We start from the raw sequence: 25,774 nt of genomic DNA, 5'->3' as shown, positions 1-25,774 counted from the left end.
AACGAGCGGAGCGCCGGGTGGCTAAAGCACAGCAAGTTGGTACAGTAGGGGGCACAGGTGGTGCATCAGCCAGTCATCTCGGTCATGACGGTCAGTCGACCCGTGGCACCTGGGTCTGCCCCGTGACCTTCTGCCAGCGGGCGTTCGACACTTCACGTGGCCTCAAGGTGCACGTGGCCTGGCACAAGCGTCGTGGTGACGTCACCGCCACTTAGTGGCAAATGGCGGTTGTTGTTGGAGTGGTAGTGTAGTGGTTAGCGCGCTGCGCTAGGAACCCAGCGACCCGAGTTCGATTCCCGCTCACGGCCACCACTGGTGACGATTATTTTAACCGCTCCTGGGCCTCCCCTAGGTCGACTCAGCCTCAAACGAGTAACTGGTGTGGTGTGTGAACATCGCCACTAGGGAGACAAAGGCGGCCGGTCAAGGTGAATCCAAGTCCCGGGCAAAGCCGGGTAAAGCTAGTTGTATATAAAGTTACGTGCTCGTGGCACTGCTATGCAAGGACAGTCTGCCTCAGCAGCAGATCATGCTTTCCCACCTGATGATGGACGCTTGTGTCGCGCCTGAAACGTCGTGATTTATTTTAATTTATACCTACGTGACTTTACCGATATAACCAAAGAGTATGCAAGGGACTCAAGCGTAATTCACTTGGCGACAGCTATTTCAACAACGGTCGTGGAATCCTCCCTCTCGTGGCCGCGTGGGCAGCGGGCCCCGTGGTCACCCCCAGGGAAGTGGGCAGGGAGGGGGTGGCGGGGGGGGTGTGAGGGGGGGGTGAGGGGGGGGGTCCCCACGGCCACGTCCTGCGAGATTCCCCACCTGCTCGTGACCATGTAACCCCGGCGTGCCACCGCCGACGGCCGAGCGCAGGGAGACCCTGGCAGGCGCCGCGCCCCGTGCCGCCAGCAGGCCGCCGGGCAGCGCACGCTCCGCCTGCCCTCGCTTCTGGCTCACACGCAGCTCCTGCATCATGCGAGCGCTCTCCAACCGAGCCAGCCACTGGGCGCTCCCCACTCCTGCTCCACCGGGGCACAACAACAAACCAGTGCAGCCATCAGGGTTCGGCCCGCAAATCTCTGCAACAAACGGCGCATCTGCTACCACAAGGCTGCGTCCCGGCCCCAAGGAGTACGAGGCTGCTCAACGGACGGCACGCATCGTGAGGACTGCTTCTTAGTTTGTCATCTTTCCTGTGAGTAAATAACTTGTGTGATTTTGGTAGACTAATGTACATTTTCCTGCAATTGCTCGAGATTAAATCAATACAAACTTAATCAGATGCAGCCATAAAAAAATTCCCTATTTGCATTCAGCAATATAGCAAGTGCCGTCCGATGCAGCCGTATTAGACACGCAGGTACGTGGCGTCCAAGCAAAAGCAGAGATTTTTGTCAAGGGATTTGTGTTGCTCGTGAAGGTGGTCGCGTAGCCACGAGTTGCAAACAAACCGTCCTCGGCCGGGAGCGGCGGCGGTGATGCAGCACCGTCACGGCTCGTCAGCGGCGAGCAGCGTCCCCCCACGTGCTGGTCATCGCCGCCCACGACCCCGGGCTCGCCGCTCAACGTGGTAGGCCGCCCGGCGACACCGGGGAACCAGCCTCCGGATGGCGGCGTGTGGATGCCCGCAGATAAAGCGCGCACGCCCCGCGCTGCCGGCAAAGCCTTGGGCTGGGAGACGCGGAAGGGCGGCAAGAAGGCTCCGGCCTTGTGGCTGTGCGTGTGCGGGGCGCCCGATGGGCTCGCAGTGCCCTTGGCCAATCCCTGCTGCCGCTGCTGCCTCGTGTCGATCGCGGGAGCAGCCTGCTTCTGCTCCCTGGGGGCACGTCAAATGATAACGTAACAAATCATTGGATCAGGCCGTGTAATGATGTGGGCACATCCGTGTCGTTCAGACGCTCCGCTGTTAAAATTATAACGTCACGCGTACAGCCATTTAATGCGCCATCATTGTTTGAGCTCGCCAGTAATTTAAAGAATAATCATCAACCAAATGTAGCAATTCGAAATTATGTTCTGTTTGCAATTACACTAAGTATCTTCAGGGAAAGAAGAATAAATTCCAGGAAGTTAGAATAACTGTGCCACCTGAACCAGCTTCTTAAACAGGTGCATGACCTCACAGAAAAAAACAGGTCATTACCTGACGTCACGCAAATATTAAGCACCAATCATAACACTGGCTGTAGAAACCTGCGTGAGAAGTTAACAAATTATATGGTAAACAGTTTGCTGTCAGCAGATAATTCTTGAGGTGGCACTGAGGAGGTGATTGGATTTGGGGAAGCAACAGAGAAAGGTGCACCAGCAATCAAGATGAGAAGTGAGAAAGGCATCGATAAGGGTCTCAGATGTAGAACAATGTCTACGCTGCATTGTGATGACACTCAACTACATCGTCAGTATTGCTCAAACACACAAGCACAATTCTCGATAAAAAAAAAACTGTAGAGGAGATTTATAGCTCATATTCTATAATTATGCAGCAATTATCATTCGGCCGTGTGAAAACAGGATTTCCCATGGCTTTACAATGCGCAGGAGACAATACAGTGGATAATGCAGACAGCCCTACCTGAGGTCGTAATAAGGACTTGAAACGGAAGGCCGCAACACGGTACCATGTGGAAGCCGTCTCCTCTTCTCATAAAAGCCTGAAAGATAAGGCCGTTCCACTTTAATCAGTGCAAGCAACGCAACAATAAAATTGGTTTAATTGGGTTTCAGCATTCACGAGCAAATCATTCGGCACTGTGTGCACCGGGGAAGCGGTGCGATGTGATCCACGGTGTGGACAGCCACGGATGGCAGAAGGACACAATGTCACCTTACAAGGTGCCAAGTGACATCATAACAAACAATTAATGACACGTACATAAACATCTGCAATCTGTAACTTATACACGTATATTAACATTTAAAATCTAGAACCTATGAAGCAAAACAACTTCTATATGACAATACATGTATCATTTATAGTTGGATTTTGCGGCTGCATGACTCCTAGCATCAAAACGCATTTAAATACAAGTACATATTGATTTAAATGTTAACTTCTCGGAATGTAAAGGTAATGGACTGCATAGTTTAGGGCAATGGTTCCCAGCGTACGGTCCTCAGAGCCATCACTACGATCTAGAGTCGTTTCAATTTTGAGAAGTGTGCACGGTGGCAGTACGCAAAAACATTGGGGGTTGTGAGTGACAGCCCACGGGTCCAGACACGCTGAGAACTACCGCTCTCCATGACACCCGACTGGTTAGCTGTGAAGCCACTGCATGGCGCTGCGGAGTCTGCCAGAGCGAAGGGCATGAGCGACGTGCACTGTGGAGCTCACCGTCTGGGCTGCTGACGCTCGGCTCCAGCAGAGGCTCCGGCAGAGGCTCCGCGCTCGCCCCCACGTCAGACTCGGACAGCAGATGCCGCTTCAAGGGTGGCTCTCCTTTGCCCAACAAGATGTATCATCATTATTATTATGCAAACATTAAGTTAAAATCTTGGATGAATATAAAAAATATGCACATCGGCCATTCCAAGCATAAAAAAACACATACGGTGGAACCGGTATTGGCCAAACATCTCAATGCTGAAAATTTTACTGCAAATTATACAACTGGGGATCACACACACCAACATCGCCCCTCACTGCAAAAACTTGGAAGGACCCTCCTGAAAAGTCTTAAGACTAAGTCAGGCTTTCCTGGGTAAATAAGCATAATAATAATAATATAATTTAAAATGCACAAAAATATTATATAACTCATTGTTCAATGCATTGTTATTATTTACTTACGGATTTTACATTTTTCTCCTCATGTTATTCTAATTGTGCTATTGTTGTTGTGCCAACGAGATGACATGTCTTAGTGAGCAGCGCACATCCCCGTACTCGAGCGACCACAGAAGATTATATCACAAAACTACTTCTAATATGACCTCACATCCACACTGTGGGCGCTGCACCTTCCTGCATGTTTGCCGCACGGCAGTCAAACCAACATTTAACGTTTTAATCCTCAGGGCTAGAATGTTTGCCAAGTTAAGTGAACTTTTGTGGCACGATGGGGTTTTTTTGTAGAGCCATTGGTGACTGGGCTGAGACCACCAACTCACCACACTTGAGAACCCAGTTTAACAATGGATGGCTGCCTAGATTTCAGTAGAGGTTTTGACTGCTGAGCCACCTGGCCACCTCGACAAATCCAATTTTAATCCATACGTGTTATCCAAAGCCTCAGCAACGTGTTTTACCAACAGAACGTTTTACCTGTATGGAAGGATTCACTGTGCCTTGGCCTTTTAGCTGCGGCTTGATGCGCATTAGGGGCGGCCCACGCACGCAGTGACGGAAACTCCGATGTTAGGGGGGCTGCCAGATGATGTGGAGATGCCAGATCCGTGTCCTCGTCCTGAAGCCAGGCAATGACACTCTCTTCTGTTTCTTGTCTCACGCGAGAGTCTGGGCTACCGGGTGAGAGGCGCTCCCACTCCGCCACCCCGGGTGAAGGGAGCGCCTCCCGCACCGGGCCACCGTTGGCCCCACCCTGCAGCCGCCCCCCGGCCCTCTGTGGCTTGCCGCCATGGGGCAGCTCCGAGCCACGGTCAGTATTCCGCTTCACGTGTGCGACGTCCACGTTTAGAATCCTTGGTGGATGATATTCACACGTTGTTTTGGACAGCTGCCTTTTGGCAATTTCGAGGCTTTCTTCTGAGATGTTTACTTTAGATCCTCGACCCGTGTAAAATTGTACGGGTAGAATTAACTGTGTGGCTTTAACGGTGGGAGAGGAAAGGTTTTCTGGAGAATAAACTCTGCAATGTGCATCGGAGCCACTTTTGCTTAAGAAAGAATCAGAAGGATTGGCTGGGACTCGCTGAACGGCATTTTCAATCTGCTTTATGTCACTCTGAATGGGATTTTTGATGAACTCGGACTGTTCAGAGATGCCAACCTCCTGTAATCTCTTTCGGGCATTGTGCAAGGCCTCTTCTGAAACCTCAATGGACTTTCCACTGGCTGTACTGAAGCAGTTTGCAAATCCCACCATAGCCGTATTCAAAACATAATTGTCAGTTTCCAAAATGTTATTACAACCTACAGAGTTATTCAAAATGTCCATTTGTTGTCCAGGTTCATTCTGGCCCTTTATATGAATAGCAGACTTGTGCGAAGAAAGTGGTGGTCGCATAACAGTTTTATTTTGTGTGTAGTTCAGCTCTCCATCATCGTCGCTTTCGACTCTGGCTTCTGCTGCTGCCGAAAAACTTTCGACGCCCATCTTCACATCCTCAGTGGGTGGCAACTTGTCAAATGTAACACCTCTTCCACCTGCAGTGCCGATTCCATGAAAGACATCTAATGAACTTTCGGGCAGAAAACGTGTGGGCGGATCATCACGCTTGTTTAAATTATCTCTACAATGGTCTTCATTTCCTGCAACAGTGAATTCTTCAAATAACTCTTTTGCTCTTTTTAAAGACGATTCATTGATGGTCACCTTCTTCCCGCTGGCAGTTTGAAACCCCTGGTTGGCGAGATGTGCGCTGTGCTCTAAGTGGACGATGTTCACTTCGCGTTTGTTTTCTGAAGCGACGCTGTTGCTCGGGGTAGTCTCACCTATCTTGTGTATAAACTGGATGCTGGTATTTTCTAAAAGTTGGCTTCTTTCTTTATCTGGTATCATTTCTAAAATGCGTGTGTTGCCACTGTCAGCTTGAACATGTGTCAAGCACAGCGGCTTTGTTGCTACACAATTGTTCACTGCCGTAATGTTTCCAGAACGACGAACGTTGCTCGTCTTTGTGTCTAACTTGACATTCACATTTGTATTTTTTCCCGATTGATATTTGCTCCTGAAGCTCAAATCTGATTGCGGATGGAAGCCTCCACTGTGTTGTAGAGGTAACATGCCACCATCTATAATTATGCCACTGCCCACTGAGAAACCTAAGCAGGGCTCTAACGTTTTATCATTTGTACTTCCATGGGATTTTAAATTTTGCTGGGCCGCATTATTTTCAACTGAACAATCAATGTTGTATGAGGTCTGAATGAGTCTGTCGTTAGCTTCTGTAACATCATTTAAATAAATATCATCTTTAAACATACTTCTGCCCTTCTGAATTGCAGATTCAGACAGAACTATTGTTTGACCAGCAGCTGTCTGGAACCCTCCCTGGTTGGTAGAATTTGCAGCACTACTCTGCGCTCTGTCTCTCTTTTCTCTATTCTCCTGGCAGATTGTGGAGCTCAGCAGGTTTTGTCCTTGATCTTCTCTGGTACTTTGAATTCCCTTGTCTACTTGTTCTTTCAGCACATTGTCAGGGCAATTCTCAATTAATATATCTTCACAAGATGCACTAACAGCATTACACTCTTCTGCCTTTGAACGTGTATTTGATACGGAAGATTCTTTGCTTAAACTTTCAGCTGGCACTGGACGATGATTAATATTTGCTTGAACAGGCTTTCCGAGTTTCAAATATGATGATTGTAGTGTACTGGGCTGCTCGGCAGATTGTATAAATTGGACATCAAAATCTTCATGATATCTTTTAATGCTGATATTGGAGGTTCCATCGTTAGTTGTGGGTGGTGTGGAATCAGATTTCCATGCAGAAACTTTGGAAATGTCAAGGCACCTTGACTGGTGAGCATTTTGGAATTCACTGGGGTCTTGGAAACCTGTCAGTAATTTTAACACTTGTTTTGAAAGCATTGTTGAGTCTTTAGGAGGGGTATCCAAGCCACATGCCTCCTGTCTACATCGATGCTCATCAGGGGTAGTATCAGTCTGATGGTCATCTGCAGTCCTTGCCTGTAACATACCCTGAGCAGAACCACTGCCGTTAGGATGCAGCTTATCACCGGTTCTTAATGTCAGCCCTTCCCGAGGAAACAAACACGGTGGTACCGCAGGCATACATGCCTGTGTGAACTCAAACTGGCTACCCGTGAGCTCCATCATATTCGTGATTGCTTCTACCTCTGCCGATTGGCTTTCAGTAAGTTCAACGTTTTGTTTAAATGTGGACGCGCTAAAGGTTATAGTTCTGCTGTCGTTACATGTTACCTTCTCCAGCTGTTTAGAAACTGTGTTAGGCTTTTGCTCCTGTAGGAAACAGGGTGCCAAGGCATCATCATTAGATCTTGCTGGAGCGTTGGATGAATGTGCGCTAGAATACGAAGGTTTCTTCACCTCAACATTCTGAACATCGACACTGCTCTCTCCCGTCCACGATATTTCCTCGATATCTTTGAAAATATTTTTTGCTTTTTCCATTTTGTCATCCGAAACAGGAATTCGTTTTCTGGATGCTGTGTGGAAACCAGAATAAATGCTCGAAGTGCCAATTGTGCCTGTAAGTCCGCGAGGTGCCGCTCTACTGTATAAACCACTCGAAGAAGCCAACGTCTGTGGGCCAGGTGATTCCATGGTGGAGGCATGATGGTGCATTTCAGAAACACCGCGGGCTCGAGTTGCCCTGCCAGCAGAAAACCACTGATGAAGATCGTGTACGTCGATATCTGGGCAGGGCCGCTTGGCAGGCAAGAGCCCTGTTGGATGCTGCGGCTCATCTTCTGCATCGGCCACAATGGATTTAGCATTTTCAGTTGCGATAGTGAACACAGAATTAGTTTCATTGGATGTCTTCTGAAGTTCATTCAACATTGTCATGGGAAGCGATTGATAGTTGTTGGCATTTTGGATTCCTTGAGTTCTTTGGTCAATTGGGACATTATCTTTCATACTTAAGACATGCTCTAATCGAGCACGACTTATGCTGTGTCTGTCATGTCTTTCTCCAACATTAATCGACAAAGGAGTTTCGAATCTAGACAGATCTTTATCATCCACTGTGGTCACGAATAACTTACAAGGATCTGTTTTTAAGAATGGAAGCTTGGACACGATCATGTTTTTTGAACTTTCATACAATCTATCGAGCGAAGGTAATGGTGCGTCACTCTCTGTGATTACATGGTTCACTGGCAGAAATGGCCCCAAAATTTCTTCACTCACAGAATTATCTCCATGCAATCGTTTAGCTACATGGCTTTCATCAGTGTCTCCGTATAATGAATTTGGTCTTTCACACTGAGCTGCAGAAACTGCCCTCGGGCTAGCATCACGGCCTGCAGGGGTTTCATCTTCTTCTGCTGCTGCTTCATCACGTTTCACACGGTGCGCAGAAGGATGCCCTGCATCCATATATGTGTCCACGGCAATAATGAGAGAATCGTCCGACATGTGTTCTGAATATGGAGGCTGAAATAGCTCAGCATTAGGCTTTACTTGGCGAGTATTGAGACCATCTCCACCAGTCATCTCACTACTTGTACAAGGGGATAACAGCAAAACGTCTTCAAGTTCTTTTTTACGTTCCGGTGTTACAGACGGAAGTATTTTATCAGTGGCCATCGTAGTGGGAAGCCCACAGCCGGAATGAGCAATCAGTCCTGGCAGCGGACTGTCCCAACCAGATTTCCTCTCCAGCGTGAGTGCTGTCGCAGCAGGAAACCTGTGGCTGCTAAGCATCTTCTGTTTCACAGCATGAATGGACAGTTTCTGCTCTATGTTTGGAGTACTGAAGTTGGAGGTGCCACTGTGCACGGATGGAGTGTCATTGCACAATACTGGCACGGATACCTTGTCCACACAGATAACAGGGCTCACACTGCATTCTTTCAGATGACCGCTTGCAAAGAGAGCAGCACTTTGTTCACTAACTTTATTGTTTTTTCCATTATTGAGATTGTCAGAAAAATCACCGCTCTCATTTACTTTCTGTTTATTGCAAGGGGTCGTCTCAACTTTGGGCATTTGTTGACGTTTCATTGCCAAGGAACTCCTAGACTCTCCAATAACCTCTGACTGAACAAAACTGCCTTCCTTAGCATTGTAAGTCTTCAGCGTTGCAAAATCTGAAAACAGATTACAATGTAAATATGAAATACAAAATTGTTAAAATTAAAGTGTGACTAAATGGCCTCAATAGTAAGAGGAGCTCATTCCCTGTTGCGTTCAGTACTACAGCCAATTTCTAAAATATCCTCTCTGCCACCCCCAGCGTGTATGCAAGTCCCCCCAATCACCAAGGCAGACTCTCCCCCTCCCTCGCTACCCCCCCAACCATACTTCCCCCCCCCCTCCACTGCCCCACTCACAATACAGTACACATAGCCTCTCAGCTCTCTTTAACACAAAGGAGAACAATATACACGTGAACAATATCCACGTTTCTCTTTCACCAATTAACAATACCATTCTACACACAACAACCATAGCTTAGCATAACGATCGGCACAGAAATATGATTGGCACTTAGCCGCATGCACTGTGTGCAGCACGAGGCGGTGTCAGTACCTGTGGAGGTGGACGATGTGCACGGTGTCCTCTGGACATCCTCTGTGAATCCACGCGGCGGCGCTTCTTTAAACGAGACGCTTGCTTCACGTTCGCCCATTACCATTTCTTTGAGCGCCAGAGGCAGCGCCTGGTCTACGTTTGAATGAACTGAGTAGATAAACTTGGATTTGCGCCGGCCCAGGGATGACAAAAGAAGCATGCCGCTGCTGCCGCCGCTGCCACCACCACTACCGCTGCGGCCGCTGTTGCGAGCGTCGGTCCCCAGGGCCCCCGGTGCTCCGCTCAGAGTGACGCCGAGTCTGGATGGCCGCCTCGGCGTTTCTGCGATTGGCAAGAAAGTTTCCAGTTGAGCCCGTGGGTTTGCGGGACTCGTCATGGCCTCCACAGCTGGTTCTTCACGAATGTTATTTTCCGATTCGAACTTCGCATTGTTCGTTTGACTCGGAAGGCAGCAATTATTGCCCTCGTCCATTTTCTCTCCTTGCCTTTCCTTCACATGCACGTTCGTCTCACCGCCTGTCAAATAGCATGCTGTCTTCTGGGACTTTGGGGTACTTAAATGCATAAGCACGAGATCTGTGGGAGATATGTCCCATTTTGAATCACCGTTATTCCAAACATCAACTACTGACTTGCTGTCTGTGGATTTAATGCAGGGATCACAAGCCTCAGTTTTGCAATATGTACTGCCTAATGCGATGTGATCACTTGCATTAGGGTTTATATTTGTTATGCTTAATGTACTTGTGTTTAATTTAGGTAGAGGTCCATTGATGTCCATTACAAAATCTGCATCGATTAAGCCCATGACAGGTTGAGATTCTAATTTCACTTCCCCTACAGAATTAGTAAATTCCTCACTCACAGCATCATCATCATCACGAGTAGAATTTCTGACAACTCCATGGCCATGCTGGGCTTGAGAAATCTGTTTGCAATGCATGTCGGAAGCATGCTGGTGCAAAGCATCGACAGTCGCCGATTGATTTTCCACTGTCTGTGACACAGACGGCTCCTTCCTTGAACACAGTCCACAGTCAGCGTTGCTGGTCTGAGGATCGCTATTTGGACGAATCAAGTCTCCAGAATCAGCCAAATCTTCTTGAATGTGGGCAAGACCATCTACTAACGTGCGATCGTGACGTGTGGTGTTTCCCGGAGGTGACTCAGGCAGGAGACTATCTATGAATAAATTCTCCATTGCTGTTCTGTTGAACTCCGAGTCTTCTTCATGAACCAGTGATGGCTCAAAGTTCGAATGAATGTTCATGTCTATTGACTTACAGAGCGTTTGTGAAAAATCATCAGACTTCAAAAGCAGCTCCTTGGAGTCATCCAAAGCACACAGCTGACTGTCACATTCCCCTTGTGCCATCAGCGATTTAGAAACGTGCTGCTGAATCTGCTGTTTTTTCTTGTTTTCTGCAAAAGTTAGAAAAATCCAAGTCAATGAATCACCACGACAATAACTATCCTTGAATAATCAGCAACACTTCATAGCTATGTATGTAAACTCAATATCCTATGGCAGCTGATTAAGGTTTTGTGTTTTGGGTTAAGAGCAGTGATGTAAATGTAGAAGTTCCCGTTATGAAACCTATTTGTCCTATACTCTTTGGTTTTTTCGGTAAAGTCACGTAGGTATAAAATAAATCACGAGGTTTCGGGCGCAACACAAGCGTCCATCATCACGTGGGAAAGCATGGGTGTAGCTCCAACCATTTCAAACCTTTTAAAACAGTCTGCCTCAGCAGCAGGCAAAACAAGCCTGACTCCAGCTAGGTGAACGCTGGTGATCTGACCTTCAGCGGACGTTGGTTGAGCAGCTCCATCAGATGAAAAAGCCCGTGGAGACGGCACGGGAACAAGCTCAGGATCTCTGCTTTGGCAATGAAACAAACATCTTGCCACCTGCAACACAACAATTGGCACATGTTACATTTATAGAGCACACACATTACTAATTGAGGTTGTATTTGGAACGGTAAGCTGGCACAATGGTGACAATTGTGCCGAACAGCAAGCAGAGCCTTGATTTAATTCCCAACTCGGGTGCCTTTCTGCGTGGTGTCTGTATGTTCTCCCCTTGTTCTGAATGGGGTTTCTCTCATAGCCAAAAATATATTTTAAGCGATATTGGCCAAACATCCAAATTCTGAAAAATTGCCTGCAAATGACTCAAATGGGATCACACCATCGCTCCCGAATACAAAAAACTTGGCAGGAACCTCCATGAAAAGAGTCTTGAGACCGAGTGAGGCGTTTCTGGGTAAACGAGCGTAACCATAATCATAATAAAATAAATTTAAAACCCTGTCCCGCCAACGTCGAGATAGGAACGGTCCAGTGGGACGGAATGGAAGACAGCTCTTACCCTGCCTCGCTTGTTACTCTCCTCACTCCAACTCTCCCCTTGCTGTCCTATTGTAACAAACAAACAAAAAAGCCACACATGCATTAAGTTTCCGCAAAACTTAATTTCTACCAACAAGTGATGGAGGGATGAAACAGGGTGCCAGTGTCCTGCACCGCAATGCACAAAGCCAGGTTTTGCTTGCCCGGCGCATTGGCTTTTCTTCCTTTGGCGAGAGAGATACTCAATCATCCGGAAGAGCCACACTGGGTGACCAGATGCTTTTTCAGGAGGTCCCTGCTGCATTGGGTTTAATTTTAATTTTTAGATATTTTCAGCCAAAAATGAATGAAACTGGGCCCAAACTGGAGCACCCGGATAAAACCCACGCACGCAAGGGGGCAACACTGTATCCTCGTAAAGATGTAAACACATGGTGATTAGTCCACTTGAATTTCGATTTAAAGCTTTCGTGACTGCAGGGATTCATCTTCTTGGTTCTTTCGGTAAAGTCACGTAGAATGGAAATAATAAAATAATAAAAATAAAACATAATAAAATTATTCTCACGACGTTTCGGCCACAATGCAAGCAGCCATCCTCAGGTGGAGAACAGGTCTGTCGAGGAGACAGAGTCTGAATGTCTCCTCGACAGACCTGTTCTCCACCTGAGGACGGCTGCTTGCGTTGTGGCCGAAACGTCGTGAGAATTATTTTATTATGTTTTATTTTTATTATTTTATTATTTCTAGTCCACTTGCTATAGTGCATTCTCCTGGTGAACCAGGGTATGGCAGTCTGTTAAGATCCCGGGATGTCATTCCAACAAGAGAAGGGCATTGTGTGCCAGCGTCACATTTCAAATGTAAAAGTTACCCACAAACCACTCGATTGAGAAACACATTGCGATGCTTGCCCCCCCCTACTGAGAAAGATCAGCAGGATCCTCCTGAAAAGGTCTTGAGACTCCGGAAGGATTTGCTGGGTAAACAATGAAGCATGGCACCTGGCAGACGTGGCCACGCGGTGGAGGAGGCTGTGGGGTCAGGCCCGGCAAGCAGCGGGGAGCAGGGGAGGCTGAACATGGAGCTCGTCCACGACACGTCGGTGTAGTTCTCCACACCCAAGCTCCGCGAGATGCGCTGGGGCGTTGGCTGAGATACGCACAGATAACAATAACAACAACCACCGTTTACCACTAAGTGGCAGAGATGTCACCACGGCGCTTGTGCCATGCTAGGTGCACTGTAAGGCCACGTGAAGTGGTGAAAGCCCGCTGGCAGGAAGTCACGGAACAGACCCAGGTGCATGGGTTGATGCAAAGACACACGTAGGCATGCACACAGACACAAACACAGAGACACTCACAAACACACTATTATTCCTTAATGGAAGAACCGTGTTGTAGTGGTTCTTATATTCGCACCTCCGATGAGCACTGTTGGCTACATACGGTGCAAAAAAATGTCAACATATACAGTAAACCCTTGTTAATTCGGCAAGGCTCTGGCCTTGCCGAATTATGCAATACGATATTCCAAATTATGTACAACGGTACTACCCAGTGCCTCCTGCCTCTTCACACAACAACCACCATTCGCCACTAAGTGGCAGTGACGTCACCACGACGCTTGTGCCAGGCTATGTGCACGTTGTGGCCACGTGAAGTGTAGAACGCCCGCTGGCAGGTCACGGGACAGACCCAGGTGCCACGGGTCGACTGACTGAGATGACTGGCTGATGCACCACCTGTGCCCCCTACTGTGCCAACTTGCTGTGGTTTAGCCACCCGGCGCAACGTTCATTGTGAGCATCGCTCCTCTGCCCTCCGTTGTTGTTGGAGGGTGACTGCCTCCAACTGGCCAGTAGCGTCCTTCACTTGCCTCCTCCACAGAGGCTGATCTTGACACCGCTGGTACCAGTCATCGGCAAGTCCACTCGGCTCCACATCCTCCTGTACCACATCACTCCATCTCCTCTCTAGCCCGTGCCGCGCCCGTTTAGCCCCCTATATCCGCCCGAACAAAAGCTGTTTCGGCATGCGGTGGCTGGGCATGCGGGCTAAATGACCCAGCCAACGCAGCCTTGGCTGCCGGAGGAGCTCACCGATGGGACTTTGTTCACATCTTTTAATGATTTGTGAGCTCCTCACACAATCCAGCCTGGTTAAACCCAGGATGGATCCTAGGCAGGCCAGCCTAAATGTTTCTAACCGGCGAAGATGTTCCATTAGGGCAGGGGTGGGCAAACTTTTTCACTCGCGGGCCACAATGGGTTCTAAAATTTGACAGAGGGGCCGGGCCAGGAACAGATGGATGGAGTGTTTGTGTGAACTAATATAAATGACATGTAAAAATCATTACATGAAAGGATTTAGCCTTTAACAGGTAGCAAAGCATTTATTTGCAAGGAAATTTAACAAATTGCACGAACATGAACAATACAAAAACATGTCGTAACGTGACTGATGAAACATCATGAAAACATCTGAGGCCTGCGCCCAAACCAATTACCTCACTTGAACTTCTTTATTATCTACATTAACAGGTTAGAGCAGCCACGCAGGCTGTGTGATGGAGATTTGGCTCCAACCTCGCTGCAGCAACAAATCATCACTTTCAGTTTCAGTGGGAACAGTGTTGTTGATCTCCCATTTTTGCCAGTGCATCCAAGTCTGGAGTTATTTTGGTTGTGGCAATTCTCAGGATAGATCTGAGGTGCTGATCTGTTAACTTTGATCTGTGACGGGCTTTGTTGGCGTTCATGACGCTGACTGTCTGCTCACACACATAAGTCGAGCCAAACAAAGTCAGTAACTTCTGTGCAGTCCTCCGGAGGTTTGGAAACGTGGCTCTGTTAAGTGAAGCATAAAAGTCATTCAGTTTAACAGAGTTGAACTTCTCCGTTAGGACGGAGTCCGACTGAAGATCTATCAGTTCCAACTGCAGCTCCTGTGGTGCTGTTTCAGGGTCTTGTGATAGGGGACAGGACACCAGCTGAAGTGACTGTTCAATGTGTAATGCGGGCGTAAACGACCTCCCGGAAGTGACGTCATGGGGGGAGGAGTTACGTCACGTGGGGGAGAGGGTAAGGGTCTATAAGGGGGGTAACCGGAAGCAGTCGGGAGTGATCGGGGACTGGGAAAAGTGAGAGGCCACGCAGGGCGAGGGGTGAGAGAGAGTGGCGAGGTCGCCACACACCCGAGCCACGAGGATCGGCACCGTCGGCCAACGGTGACCGACCCCGGGGCAGGAGGAGCAGCGAAGAGGCTGCAGAGAGCAGCGGGTCTGCAAGGGAGGAGTCGGCAGCAAGGGTCTGCACGACGTGACAGCGGCGGGGCTGCTAGGAGGGAGTTTGGGCTACGTGAGCGACAGCAGCCTGGGGGCTGCAGAGTGAGGTTGGGCTATGTGAGCGACAGCAGCCTGGGGCTGCAGAGTGGAGAGTATATAGGGGAGTACCGTGAGGGAAGAGATCGAACCCAAATAAAGGACACAGGACAGAGAGAAGCGTCCGAGTCTTTTATTACAAATGTTTTCAAAATCAGAGAACCTACGGCAGAATTCTCCGTCCAGGTCCTCAAGCGATTTGCTGTATTTTTTTGCGTTTCGCGGTGCCTCTTCCTGCATGGCAAGTGTGGGAAAATGAGCGAAAGATTTGTTCGCAATTTGTCTGGAGAACAAAGTGGATTTGAAGGCTTTCACATGTTTGTACATGTCGTGAACAAACTGATCTTTCCCCTGCAGTTTCACATTCAGCTCATTCATGTGTGAAAATATGTCCACAGCAAACGCAAAGTCACTAAGCCAGTTCTTGTCGCTTAGCTCAGGGAATTCGTCAGATTTCCCCATCAACTCCAAAAATGCGATGATGTCCTCTTTCAGCTCCCACACTCGTTGTAACACATTCCCCAAACTTAACCAGCGGACACGAGAGTGGTACAGCAAGTCCTGATGATCCGCATCAGTTTCCTCTAGGAACGTAATAAACTGACGGTGCTTAAGTCCCCTTGCTCGTATAAACTTCACAAGTTTTACGACTGGATTCACGACATGATTAAGCTGCAATAGAGACTTACACAGGGATTCCTGATGGATGATGCAGTGAAGGAAAATAAGATCCTGGACAAGGTTATCCTCTTTCACTTTATCCTGGATTCTTTTCAGCAGCCCAACATTTTTTCCAGTTAAATTTGGCGATCCATCCGTTGTGACATTGACAAGTTTACTCCGAGGTAGCGTCATTCTTTCGATGACAGCAGATACCTGGTTATACAAGTCCTCTCCCCACGTTGTTCCTTTCAGGGACTCCATGGTCAAAAACTCCTCTTATCGCAAAACTGTCGTCAATGCATCGGATAAAAATGAGGAGCTGAGCAGTGTATTTTATGTCCGTACTTTCATCCAGTGCTAGTGAATATAATTCAAAGGAATCAGACTTTTTGTTTAATTGACTGGCTATATTTTTATCAATCAGTTCCACACGGCGAGTCACAGTCCTGCGTAATAAACTGACTTTTTCAAATTAGCTTTTGATCTCCGGACACAAGATGTCTGCTGTCTGTACCATGTATTCTTTTACAAACTTGCCTTCGGAGAAAGTGGTAATGAGTGGTAATGTTGGTGAGAAGAAGTTTTTAAAGAAAATTTAAATCGAAGTGAAGAAGGAAATTATTGAAAAGTTTGTACAATTAATGATTTTTCAAACTTTAATTATGTTTTCTGTGCTTAAAACTCTTTAAAAAAACTGTGGGGTCTAGAACGGACTCGTGAAATTCGGAGAGAACTCGGAGTTAAGTTTTGTTTGTTTTGTTGAATTACACAAAGTGCGCCATCTAATGGGGAAATGGGGGCATTACAGGAGGAAGGTGAAATTTAATTTAATAATAATATTTGGACAAGTTCTGAGGGCCGGATTAAAAAGCCCAACGGGCCGTATACGGCCCGCGGGCCGTACTTTGCCCATGTCTGCATTAGGGGGTCCACATTTCACAAGCGTAGAGAAGGGAGGGAATGACCGTGGCTGAGAAGACCTGAAGCTTCGTGCAGAGCGACAGACCAGGTAGCTTCCACACAGCGTTACGCAACCAATGAAAAGATAATGCCACTCGACTGATTCGGAGCGAGATCTCTGCTGTCAAACCGGAGCCGGTCATGAGCACACTGCCCAGGTATGGGAAACTCTCCACTCTCTCCACAACTGCCCCATCACCAATTGGGAGTTGTGGGGGTGGGGTGTCCGATGGTACAAAATATCCAGGCAGGTGCTTAGTTTTGGTGGGGCTGATGGTAAGGCCCCACCTCTTAGTGGCAAGCTCCAGGTTCAGCAGGAGCGCCTCCAACTCCTCCTCTGAGTGAGCAGCAATTACCAGATCATCGGCATACATAAAGTGGTTGACCACTAGGGAGCCATCCCTTGACCGCACCCGGGCATCGACCAGCCTCCCATTGTTTCTGTACCAAATGGAAATTCCTCCGGTACAGCCATCGAAGGCTTTACCAACTACGTAGTCGAAATAAATGTAAAATAATGTGGAAGCCAGAGGACATCCCTGTCGCACTGCAAGGTGAACAGGAAATGGCTCCGACTCCCGGCCACGTAGTTTTACCCAGGCCCGCTCACCATCATGAAGGTCCTTGATGATCGTGAGCAGAGGGTCAGGGACTCCGAAAGCACGAATAACAACTCAGAGCCCAGGCCTACTGATGGTATCATAGGCCTTGACCAGGTCAATAAAGCAGAGATGTAGGTCTTGTTGGAATTTCCTATACCTCTGCTGTAGCAAACGGACAGAAAATATGGCATCTGTGCAGGACCGCCCTTTCCTGAAACCGCAATGGGGCTCTGCAAGTCTCTTCTCAGTATGCCTGGCACACTGAGGAGTGAGATGCCCCTGTAGTTGTTACAGTCTGTGTGGTCCCCTTCTTAAAGAGGGGGACAACCAGGGCATCCTTCCAATCCTGCAGAACCCGTCCAGTGGTCCAGACTGTTATGATGTCATGTAGGGCAGTCTGTGCACAAACGCCACCCTCCTTCAGCATTTCGCTAGGGAAATCATCTCTGCACGGTGCCTTTCCTGGTCTCAGACTATGGATCGCCTTGAGTACTTCCTCAATAGATGGCACCTCAGCCAGCCACTCACAGGGGGTGACTTCTTCTTCCAATATTTGAGGCACCGCAACCTCAGCAGGGTCATCCCCACTTTGTCCCACGATGTTTTCCAGGCGGAAGGATTTCCCCTCCCCCAGGACCTCACAGAAATGCTCAGCAAATCTGCAAACCTGTTCCTGGGAATAGGAGATTGGATCACCGTTCTTTCCCCTAATGATGGTAATAGGTGTGGTGATGCAGGTTACTTTCTTGATGGAATTAAAGAGCGATTTGTGATTGAGGCAGACTCCATCTCCTCAGCAACCCATGATCACCAACCATCCTTGCAGTGCCTCACGGCCTTTCGAACCTCCGAGCGAAGGCTGCGGCAAGCCTCCTCATTCTCTGACGTGGGATGCTGTATACGATGAGAGTGGGCCTGTCGCTTTTTCTCATCCAGCCTGAACACCTCCTCTGTCAGCCAGGGTCTCTGGACCGTGTACCCAAAGCTGCCATTGCAGTTGCATGAGCCACAGTCCTAAAACTCGTCCATTTCCCCTCGACATCAGGAGGAGTGGGGGACAATGCCAACCCCAGCCACAAGTGATGTTGAAATTCTCGCTCGAAACTTTCATTAACTAGCTGAGACCATGCCACTATAGGTTGGAATGGGGTCCTGGGTGTACACCCACCACCGGAGTGGAAGAATGGCAGGCACATCTTACAGATAACAAGTCGATGGTCAGTGGACAGATCAGCTCCACGGTAGGTCCTGGTGTCAAGGACATGGGCCCGCATCCGCTGTTCCGTCACTAGATAGTCCAGCAGATGTTCTTGCTTAGACCCGGCATGCATCCATGCTCTTGTGTGGATGCGCCGATGCCGGAACAGCGTGTTGGTAATTACAAGCCCATGGGCTGCACAAAAATCTAGCAGCCTCCTGCTGTTGTTCATGAGCTGATCTGGCCCATGGTTTCCAATCACTCCAGACCAAGTACCAGCACCATGACCAGCTCGGGCATTGAAGTCACCCAACAAGATGACTCTATCCCGAGGGGCCACTTTAGCTCGCAACTGTGACAGGTCATAGAAGGCATCTGACTCATCGGCCTTGCATCCCCCCACGGATGTTCGTCTTCGGTGGGGGCATAAGTAACCACGACCACCACTCCTCGCCTCTGGTTGATGGGAAGGCGAGCCCAAAGTAGCCTGGGGCTTACAGCTTCCCCCACCTCACCGCCACGCTCCCATGCCCCCTTCATTATTTTGTTCAGAAGAGCCACTTCCTGTTGTTTGGCAGTCTCTTGCCCCAAGTAGAGGACTGTCCACCCCTCGAGGTGGCAGAAAGCCAGAGCCAGTCCACTGGACCTCCTGAATACCAGAGATCCAGGCGGTACCGGTCCAGCTCCCGACTGAGGAGTGGCAGCCTCTCCTCTGCAGTGAGCGTTCGAACATTCCATGTGGCCACCCGTAATGGTGTTCTGTTGTTTCTGGAGGAGCCCCGAGGGTATGGATTCAGTCTGCTTGCTCCACCAAATGGGGTTTGGCCAGGAAACGTCATAGACGCCTGTCCCCCCGGGGCCTCCGGCACAAGCTTATTAATTACATTCTTCAGTTGTGGTTTTGTGGTAATTAATTGAAGGTGGAGGGGTTACCAGCCCCTCGCACCCATCCAGAGCCCCCATTTGGCCACTGTGGTGGTTACAAACGCCATGAGGAGAATGGCCAATCTAAATTGGTTCTTACCCCAAAACTTTGGATTTGTCTTGCAGACTAAGCGATTTATACTTCAGTCCCTTTCTATTACAGTAAAACATTGGATTGCGAGAAACTTGGTCTGCGAGTGTTTTGCAAGACGAGCAAAAATTTAAAGTAAATTTTAACTTGATAAACGAGCGAGGTCTTGCAATACAAGTGATACGTATACGCTTTGTCTGCCGAGCGTCACGTGATCACAACTGAGCAGATTGTTCCTCTCTCTCGCTACGGGATTGTGGGTAATTGTCTCTCATGCTCGGTCTCAGGTGGCATGCCTCACTCGTATAGTTAACATCCGTGCGAGCGTATGTTTACTATAGTGTTGCGACGTGTGTGTGCGCAAAGTATTTTTTTATTTTGTGTCCAAGTGTAGTGGCTGTTCTTTAGTAACTGTACTGCAACAATGCCTTTTGCCTCCTCAAAAGGAGGCAAAAGCAAGTGTCATTGGATAGGTTCCTTGTTAAAGTCGCGCACAAAAAAAAGATTCCAGTGAGCCAACAGATGGCAGTGATTCCGTTAGTGAAAGTGAAAGTCGTCGTACACAATAACCCTCCTCCTCCTCTCCTCTCTCTCGTCTCCCTCACACCAGCCACGATTACATTTAATTAATAAATTTGATTACTTTATATTAAATTTAAATAATAAAAAATATAAAAAGGTATTTTCTATTAATACATTTTATATGAATATTTTTGAGTTGTGGAACGAATCATCTGAGTTTCCATTATTTCTTATGGGGATATTCGCTTTGATATACGAGTGCTTTGGATTACAAACACGTTTCCGGAACGAATTATGCTCTCAATCCAAGGCTTTACTGTACTTCTTGATGTAGGTATAAATGACATTTCAGGAGATTGGCTTGAAAAAAGTGCATAAACAGGGTAAAGTCCAAAGCAACAGGTTTGCACTAACGCTAACCACGTGCGCCGCCACTAGACTGAGTCATTGTGTAGAGGAGTAGTGTGAGCAACCATGAGAGGGCGTACAGAGGGAGGTGCGAGTGAGTTGACAGCGAAGGATGACGTCATGTCGCGGGTACTGTAAGGGAGTACCTTCGGGAACAAAGGCGGGTCCGAGTTATGGGGAGGTGCCGCCCAAGGGGTACTGAAGGGGGACCCCGTGACAAAGGCGGGGTTCATTGTGGGAGCCCAGAGCAAAGATCGGCTGCAGGTCTCTCCCGCTCGTCGCCAGACGGTGTTGGCTGAACCCCCGTCCGGGGCAGACGAGTGGGAGAGCCAAAGGGGATAGCCGAGAGCGGGGCTCAAAGTATTCAGTAAGGATCGGCTGAGAGAGAGTGGGTTCTTCTCTCCTCGTTGCCGGGCGGTGTTGGATGAGCCCCCGCCCCGGCCCGAGTGAGAGAGCCCAAGGGATAGCCGAGGGTCGGACGACAGAATTCGGGGGTCCAGGGTAAGGACCAAGAACAGAGAGTACCTAGCCCTGGTGTGAGCTTGAGTGCTGAACTTGATAGTGTTAATCAATCGCCCTTATAGTACACTCCGTCACCACGTGGTTCTACTACGCAACAATTGTTTTGGTTGTGGCGCGTGGCGTCACTCCACGTGTATGCCAAAATTGGACCATTTGGTACAGCAATTCGGCTCGTGGCGAATTACTAATACAGTAATACCTTGGATTGCGAGTAACTTGGTCTGCGAGTGTTTTGCAAGACGAGCAAATTTTTTTAATAAATATTAATTTGATAAGCGAGCAAAGTCTTGCAATACGAGTAGTACGTGCAGTAGACACTTTGTCTGCCGAGCGTCACGTGATCACAACTGATATACGAGTGCTGTGATATACAAGTGCTTTGAATTACAAACACGTTTCCGGAACGAATTATGCTCTCAATCCAAGGCTTTACTGTACTTCTTGATGTAGGTATAAATGACATTTCAGGAGATTGGCTTGAAAAAAGTGCATAAACAGGGTAAAGTCCAAAGCAACAGGTTTGCACTAACGCTAACCACGTGCGCCGCCACTAGACTGAGTCATTGTGTAGAGGAGTAGTGTGAGCAACCATGAGAGGGCGTACAGAGGGAGGTGCGAGTGAGTTGACAGCGAAGGATGACGTCATGTCGCGGGTACTGTAAGGGAGTACCTTCGGGAACAAAGGCGGGTCCGAGTTATGGGGAGGTGCCGCCCAAGGGGTACTGAAGGGGGACCCCGTGACAAAGGCGGGGTTCATTGTGGGAGCCCAGAGCAAAGATCGGCTGCAGGTCTCTCCCGCTCGTCGCCAGACGGTGTTGGCTGAACCCCCGTCCGGGGCAGACGAGTGGGAGAGCCAAAGGGGATAGCCGAGAGCGGGGCTCAAAGTATTCAGTAAGGATCGGCTGAGAGAGAGTGGGTTCTTCTCTCCTCGTTGCCGGGCGGTGTTGGATGAGCCCCCGCCCCGGCCCGAGTGAGAGAGCCCAAGGGATAGCCGAGGGTCGGACGACAGAATTCGGGGGTCCAGGGTAAGGACCAAGAACAGAGAGTACCTAGCCCTGGTGTGAGCTTGAGTGCTGAACTTGATAGTGTTAATCAATCGCCCTTATAGTACACTCCGTCACCACGTGGTTCTACTACGCAACAATTGTTTTGGTTGTGGCGCGTGGCGTCACTCCACGTGTATGCCAAAATTGGACCATTTGGTACAGCAATTCGGCTCGTGGCGAATTACTAATACAGTAATACCTTGGATTGCGAGTAACTTGGTCTGCGAGTGTTTTGCAAGACGAGCAAATTTTTTTAATAAATATTAATTTGATAAGCGAGCAAAGTCTTGCAATACGAGTAGTACGTGCAGTAGACACTTTGTCTGCCGAGCGTCACGTGATCACAACTGATATACGAGTGCTGTGATATACAAGTGCTTTGAATTACAAACACGTTTCCGGAACGAATGATGCTCGCAATCCAAGGTTTTACTGTACTGTATATGCTGAAAGCACAGCCGTGCTGAATTATCCCCAATTACGAATGATCAAATATCGAAATAATGAGGTTTTATTGTATATTTACAATCAATGTCATTTTGTCTCCATGTTCAAAGCATCCCTTACCACACACCCCACCTCCCCTCTCCACACCTCACCGTGGGTGCCGCGTTGGTGAGATGTTAACTACCTTGCCTGGTATACAGGTCATGGGTTCGATCCCAACCCTGATTCCTGTATATCTGGAGTTTGTATGTCTCTCTCCCTGTGGTCACGTTGATTTTCTCCAGGTCCGCCGCTTTTTCCCTCCACACTTAGAAACATGGGTTAAGAGTTATTGGCTGCTATAAATTTACACGTGATAAGCCACTTAATTGGGCTATCATTTGTGGCCAGGTCACTTCCGAAAAAGAGCTAAATATCTCAGTGGGCCTTACCTGGTACATTTTTCAAAATTTTCTTTTAATATCCACACACTGCACCTCCCTTATCCACACACCTCACCTTGCTCTCTGAGCCACCGAGCCAGCTACAGAGCTCCACTAGGATACATTTCGCACCTGAAAAACTCCTGCAGATTTTGAACACTTACCTTTTTGCGATGTGGGTGTTCATCGTCAACAGAAGTAAGAATAGCACCTGAAACAAGGAAAGACAGGCACTGTGATGAACATTTTAATAACCAATGGAACACAACAGTAAAACCCCACCTATGTGTGGCTCTTATCCACGACTCCTTTCATCAGTAGGATTGGACCAATCTGTGCTTCTTGCCATTGTGTGCGGCTCAGCCATCCTCCCATTAATCTGTGAGTTGCGCACATATCAGAAATAGCAGAGACGTTGGCATGGATGGGCACTAAAACATCATCACCCACAGCAGCTGCGACTGGGACCATCCTGCAGACAAAGTACATTTGCTCTAGCGGAGGGAGGAAAGGGAAACCCAACTTTGATCTCACGCACAAAGCTAAACAAGTCAGATAAATTATCTGGGCACTACTCGCCCTAATATATGCAATTACCAGTGGTAGACGCAATTGATTGACAGAGAAAAGGATGCCCATATACTAAAATGTGGAAAACGCAAAGCCTACAGGTTTCTATTTTATTCTTGCATATGATGGCATTATGTTCAAGAGCTAAATGCTAATGTCGACGTCTGCTAGCCACGACCGCACTTTAGGGGAATGTTCCAGTAGTTTTGCTACTCCATTGAAAAAGTGCAGACTACAGTGGTTTGGTGTATGGTGCATAGTCTGGCTACGATCGTGCTACTGAGACGTGTCTTTAATTTTCCTTTCATGAAGGAGCTGTGTACATTGGCCTGTTGATGTACTGATGCAAATGATGTTACACCAGTGTCTTTGGGGAATGTCAAACCCTGAAGGTGTGATGCCTGGGTCTCAATTAAGGTGTTTATTCTGGGTGTCCATGTTGTTCGCCAGCATTCTTCTGGATCTGGATGAGATTCTAAGATGGTCACGGCGCGGGCCCAGAAAGGGGGATCGGGATTTGAGTCGGCAGCAAGGTACATTGTTGATATCTTGGTTGATGGTTAGTTTGTCATTGGCGAGAAAAAAATATAAACTCCCTTGCAGTGTCTGTGTGGATATTTGGTGGCAGAATATTCACCAGAACAGAGAGCCAGAGGATTGGTGTCAGTTTCAGTGTTCCAGTTATGATGCGCATTGCATCATTTAATTGTGCATCTGGCAGTTTTTTGTTGGATCTCCCGGACCAGGCTGGGCCACTGTGACTCTGCCACTGAGTTGATCAGTGAGAGGGCGGCGGTTCGCAGCGCATCAGCTGAGGTGCCCCAGGTTGTTCCTCAACATTGTTGTAGCAGGACGATTCTTAATTTGGTCTTCTCCGAGATGTTTTATGTGGGGCTTGAGGTCAGGCTTCTATCTATGATAGCCCTGAGATACACTGAGGGAAAAAAGTATTTGATCCCCTGCTGATTTTGTACGTTTGCCCACTGACAAAGAAATGATGAGTCTATAATTTTAATGGTAGGTTTATTTGAACAGTGAGAGACAGAATAACAACAAAAAAATCCAGAAAAACGCATGTCAAAAACGTTATAAATTGATTTGCATTTTAATGAGGGAAATAAGTATTTGACCCCTCTGCAAAACATGACTTAGTGCTTGGTGGCAAAACCCTTGTTGGCAATCAGAGGTCAGACGTTTCTTGTAGTTGGCCACCAGGTTTGCACACATCTCAGGAGGGAGTTTGTCCCACTCCTCTTTGCAGATCTTCTCCAAGTCATTAAGGTTTCGAGGCTGACGTTTGGCAACTCGAACCTTCAGCTCCCTCCACATATGTTCTATGGGATTAAGGTCTGGAGACTGGCTAGGCCACTCCAGGACCTTAATGTGCTTCTTCTTGAGCCACTCCTTTGTTGCCTTGGCCGTGTGTTTTGGGTCATTGTCATGCTGGAATACCCATCCACGACCCATTTTCAATGCCCTGGCTGAGGGAAGGAGGTTCTCACCCAAGATTTGACGGTACATGGCCCCGTCCATCGTCCCTTTGATGCGGTGAAGTTGCCCTGTCCCCTTAGCAGAAAAACACCCCCAAAGCATAATGTTTCCACCTCCATGTTTGATGGTGGGGATGGTGTTCTTGGGGTCATAGGCAGCATTCCTCCTCCTCCAAACACGGCAAGTTGAGTTTATAACAAAGAGCTCCATTTTGGTCTCATCTGACCACAACACTTTCATCTACTTGTCCTCTGAATCATTCAGATGTTCATTGGCAAACTTCAGATGGGCATGTATATGTGCTTTCTTGAGCAGGGGGACCTTGCGGGCGCTGCAGTATTTCAGTCCTTCACGGTGTAGTGTGTTACCAACTGTTTTCTTGGTGACTATGGTCCCAGCTGCCTTGAAATCATTGACAAGATCCTCCCGTGTAGTTCTGGGCTGATTCCTCACCGTTCTCATGATCATTGCAACTCCACGAGGTGAGATCTTGCATGGAGCCCCAGGCCGAGGGAGATTGACAGTTATTTTGTGTTTCTTCGATTTGCGAATAATCGCACCAACTGTTGTCACCTTCTCACCAAGCTGCTTGGCGATGGTCTTGTAGCCCATTCCAGCCTTGTGTAGGTCTATAATCTTGTCCCTGACATCCTTGGAGAGCTCTTTGGTCTTGGCCATGGTGGAGAGTTTGGAATCGTATTGATTGATTGCTTCTGTGAACAGGTGTCTTTTATACAGGTAACAAGCTGAGATTAGGAGCACTCCCTTTAAGAGTGTGCTCCTAATCTCAGCTCG

The 25,774-nt window shown here is 48.1% G+C and overlaps 1 protein-coding gene across 3 annotated transcripts in view; it reads right to left on the bottom strand.

Moving 5' to 3' along the window:
• BRCA2 (BRCA2 DNA repair associated) overlaps positions 1 to 25,774 on the bottom strand; it is a 61,799-nt gene that overhangs the window by 19,732 nt on the left and 16,293 nt on the right. For all 3 annotated transcript variants that reach the window (XM_078602171.1, XM_078602170.1, XM_078602172.1), the window contains exons 4-13: positions 23,083 to 23,129; positions 12,734 to 12,881; positions 11,749 to 11,795; positions 11,177 to 11,285; positions 9,372 to 10,796; positions 4,271 to 8,929; positions 3,341 to 3,445; positions 2,579 to 2,657; positions 1,455 to 1,819; positions 826 to 1,022 (exon numbers count right to left, since the gene is read on the bottom strand). In XM_078602171.1, the coding sequence (XP_078458297.1) occupies positions 826 to 1,022; positions 1,455 to 1,819; positions 2,579 to 2,657; positions 3,341 to 3,445; positions 4,271 to 8,929; positions 9,372 to 10,796; positions 11,177 to 11,285; positions 11,749 to 11,795; positions 12,734 to 12,881; positions 23,083 to 23,129 (7,181 nt within the window). The remainder of the gene's footprint in view (positions 1 to 825; positions 1,023 to 1,454; positions 1,820 to 2,578; positions 2,658 to 3,340; positions 3,446 to 4,270; positions 8,930 to 9,371; positions 10,797 to 11,176; positions 11,286 to 11,748; positions 11,796 to 12,733; positions 12,882 to 23,082; positions 23,130 to 25,774) is intronic.

The sequence above is a fragment of the Lampetra planeri genome, chromosome 17 (assembly GCF_965212315.1).
Source record: "Lampetra planeri chromosome 17, kcLamPlan1.2.h2, whole genome shotgun sequence".
In the NCBI taxonomy this organism is placed as follows: Eukaryota; Metazoa; Chordata; class Hyperoartia; order Petromyzontiformes; family Petromyzontidae; genus Lampetra; species Lampetra planeri.
The sequence above is the reverse complement of the archived record's forward strand: the minus strand, read 5'-3'. Positions and strand labels throughout refer to the sequence as shown.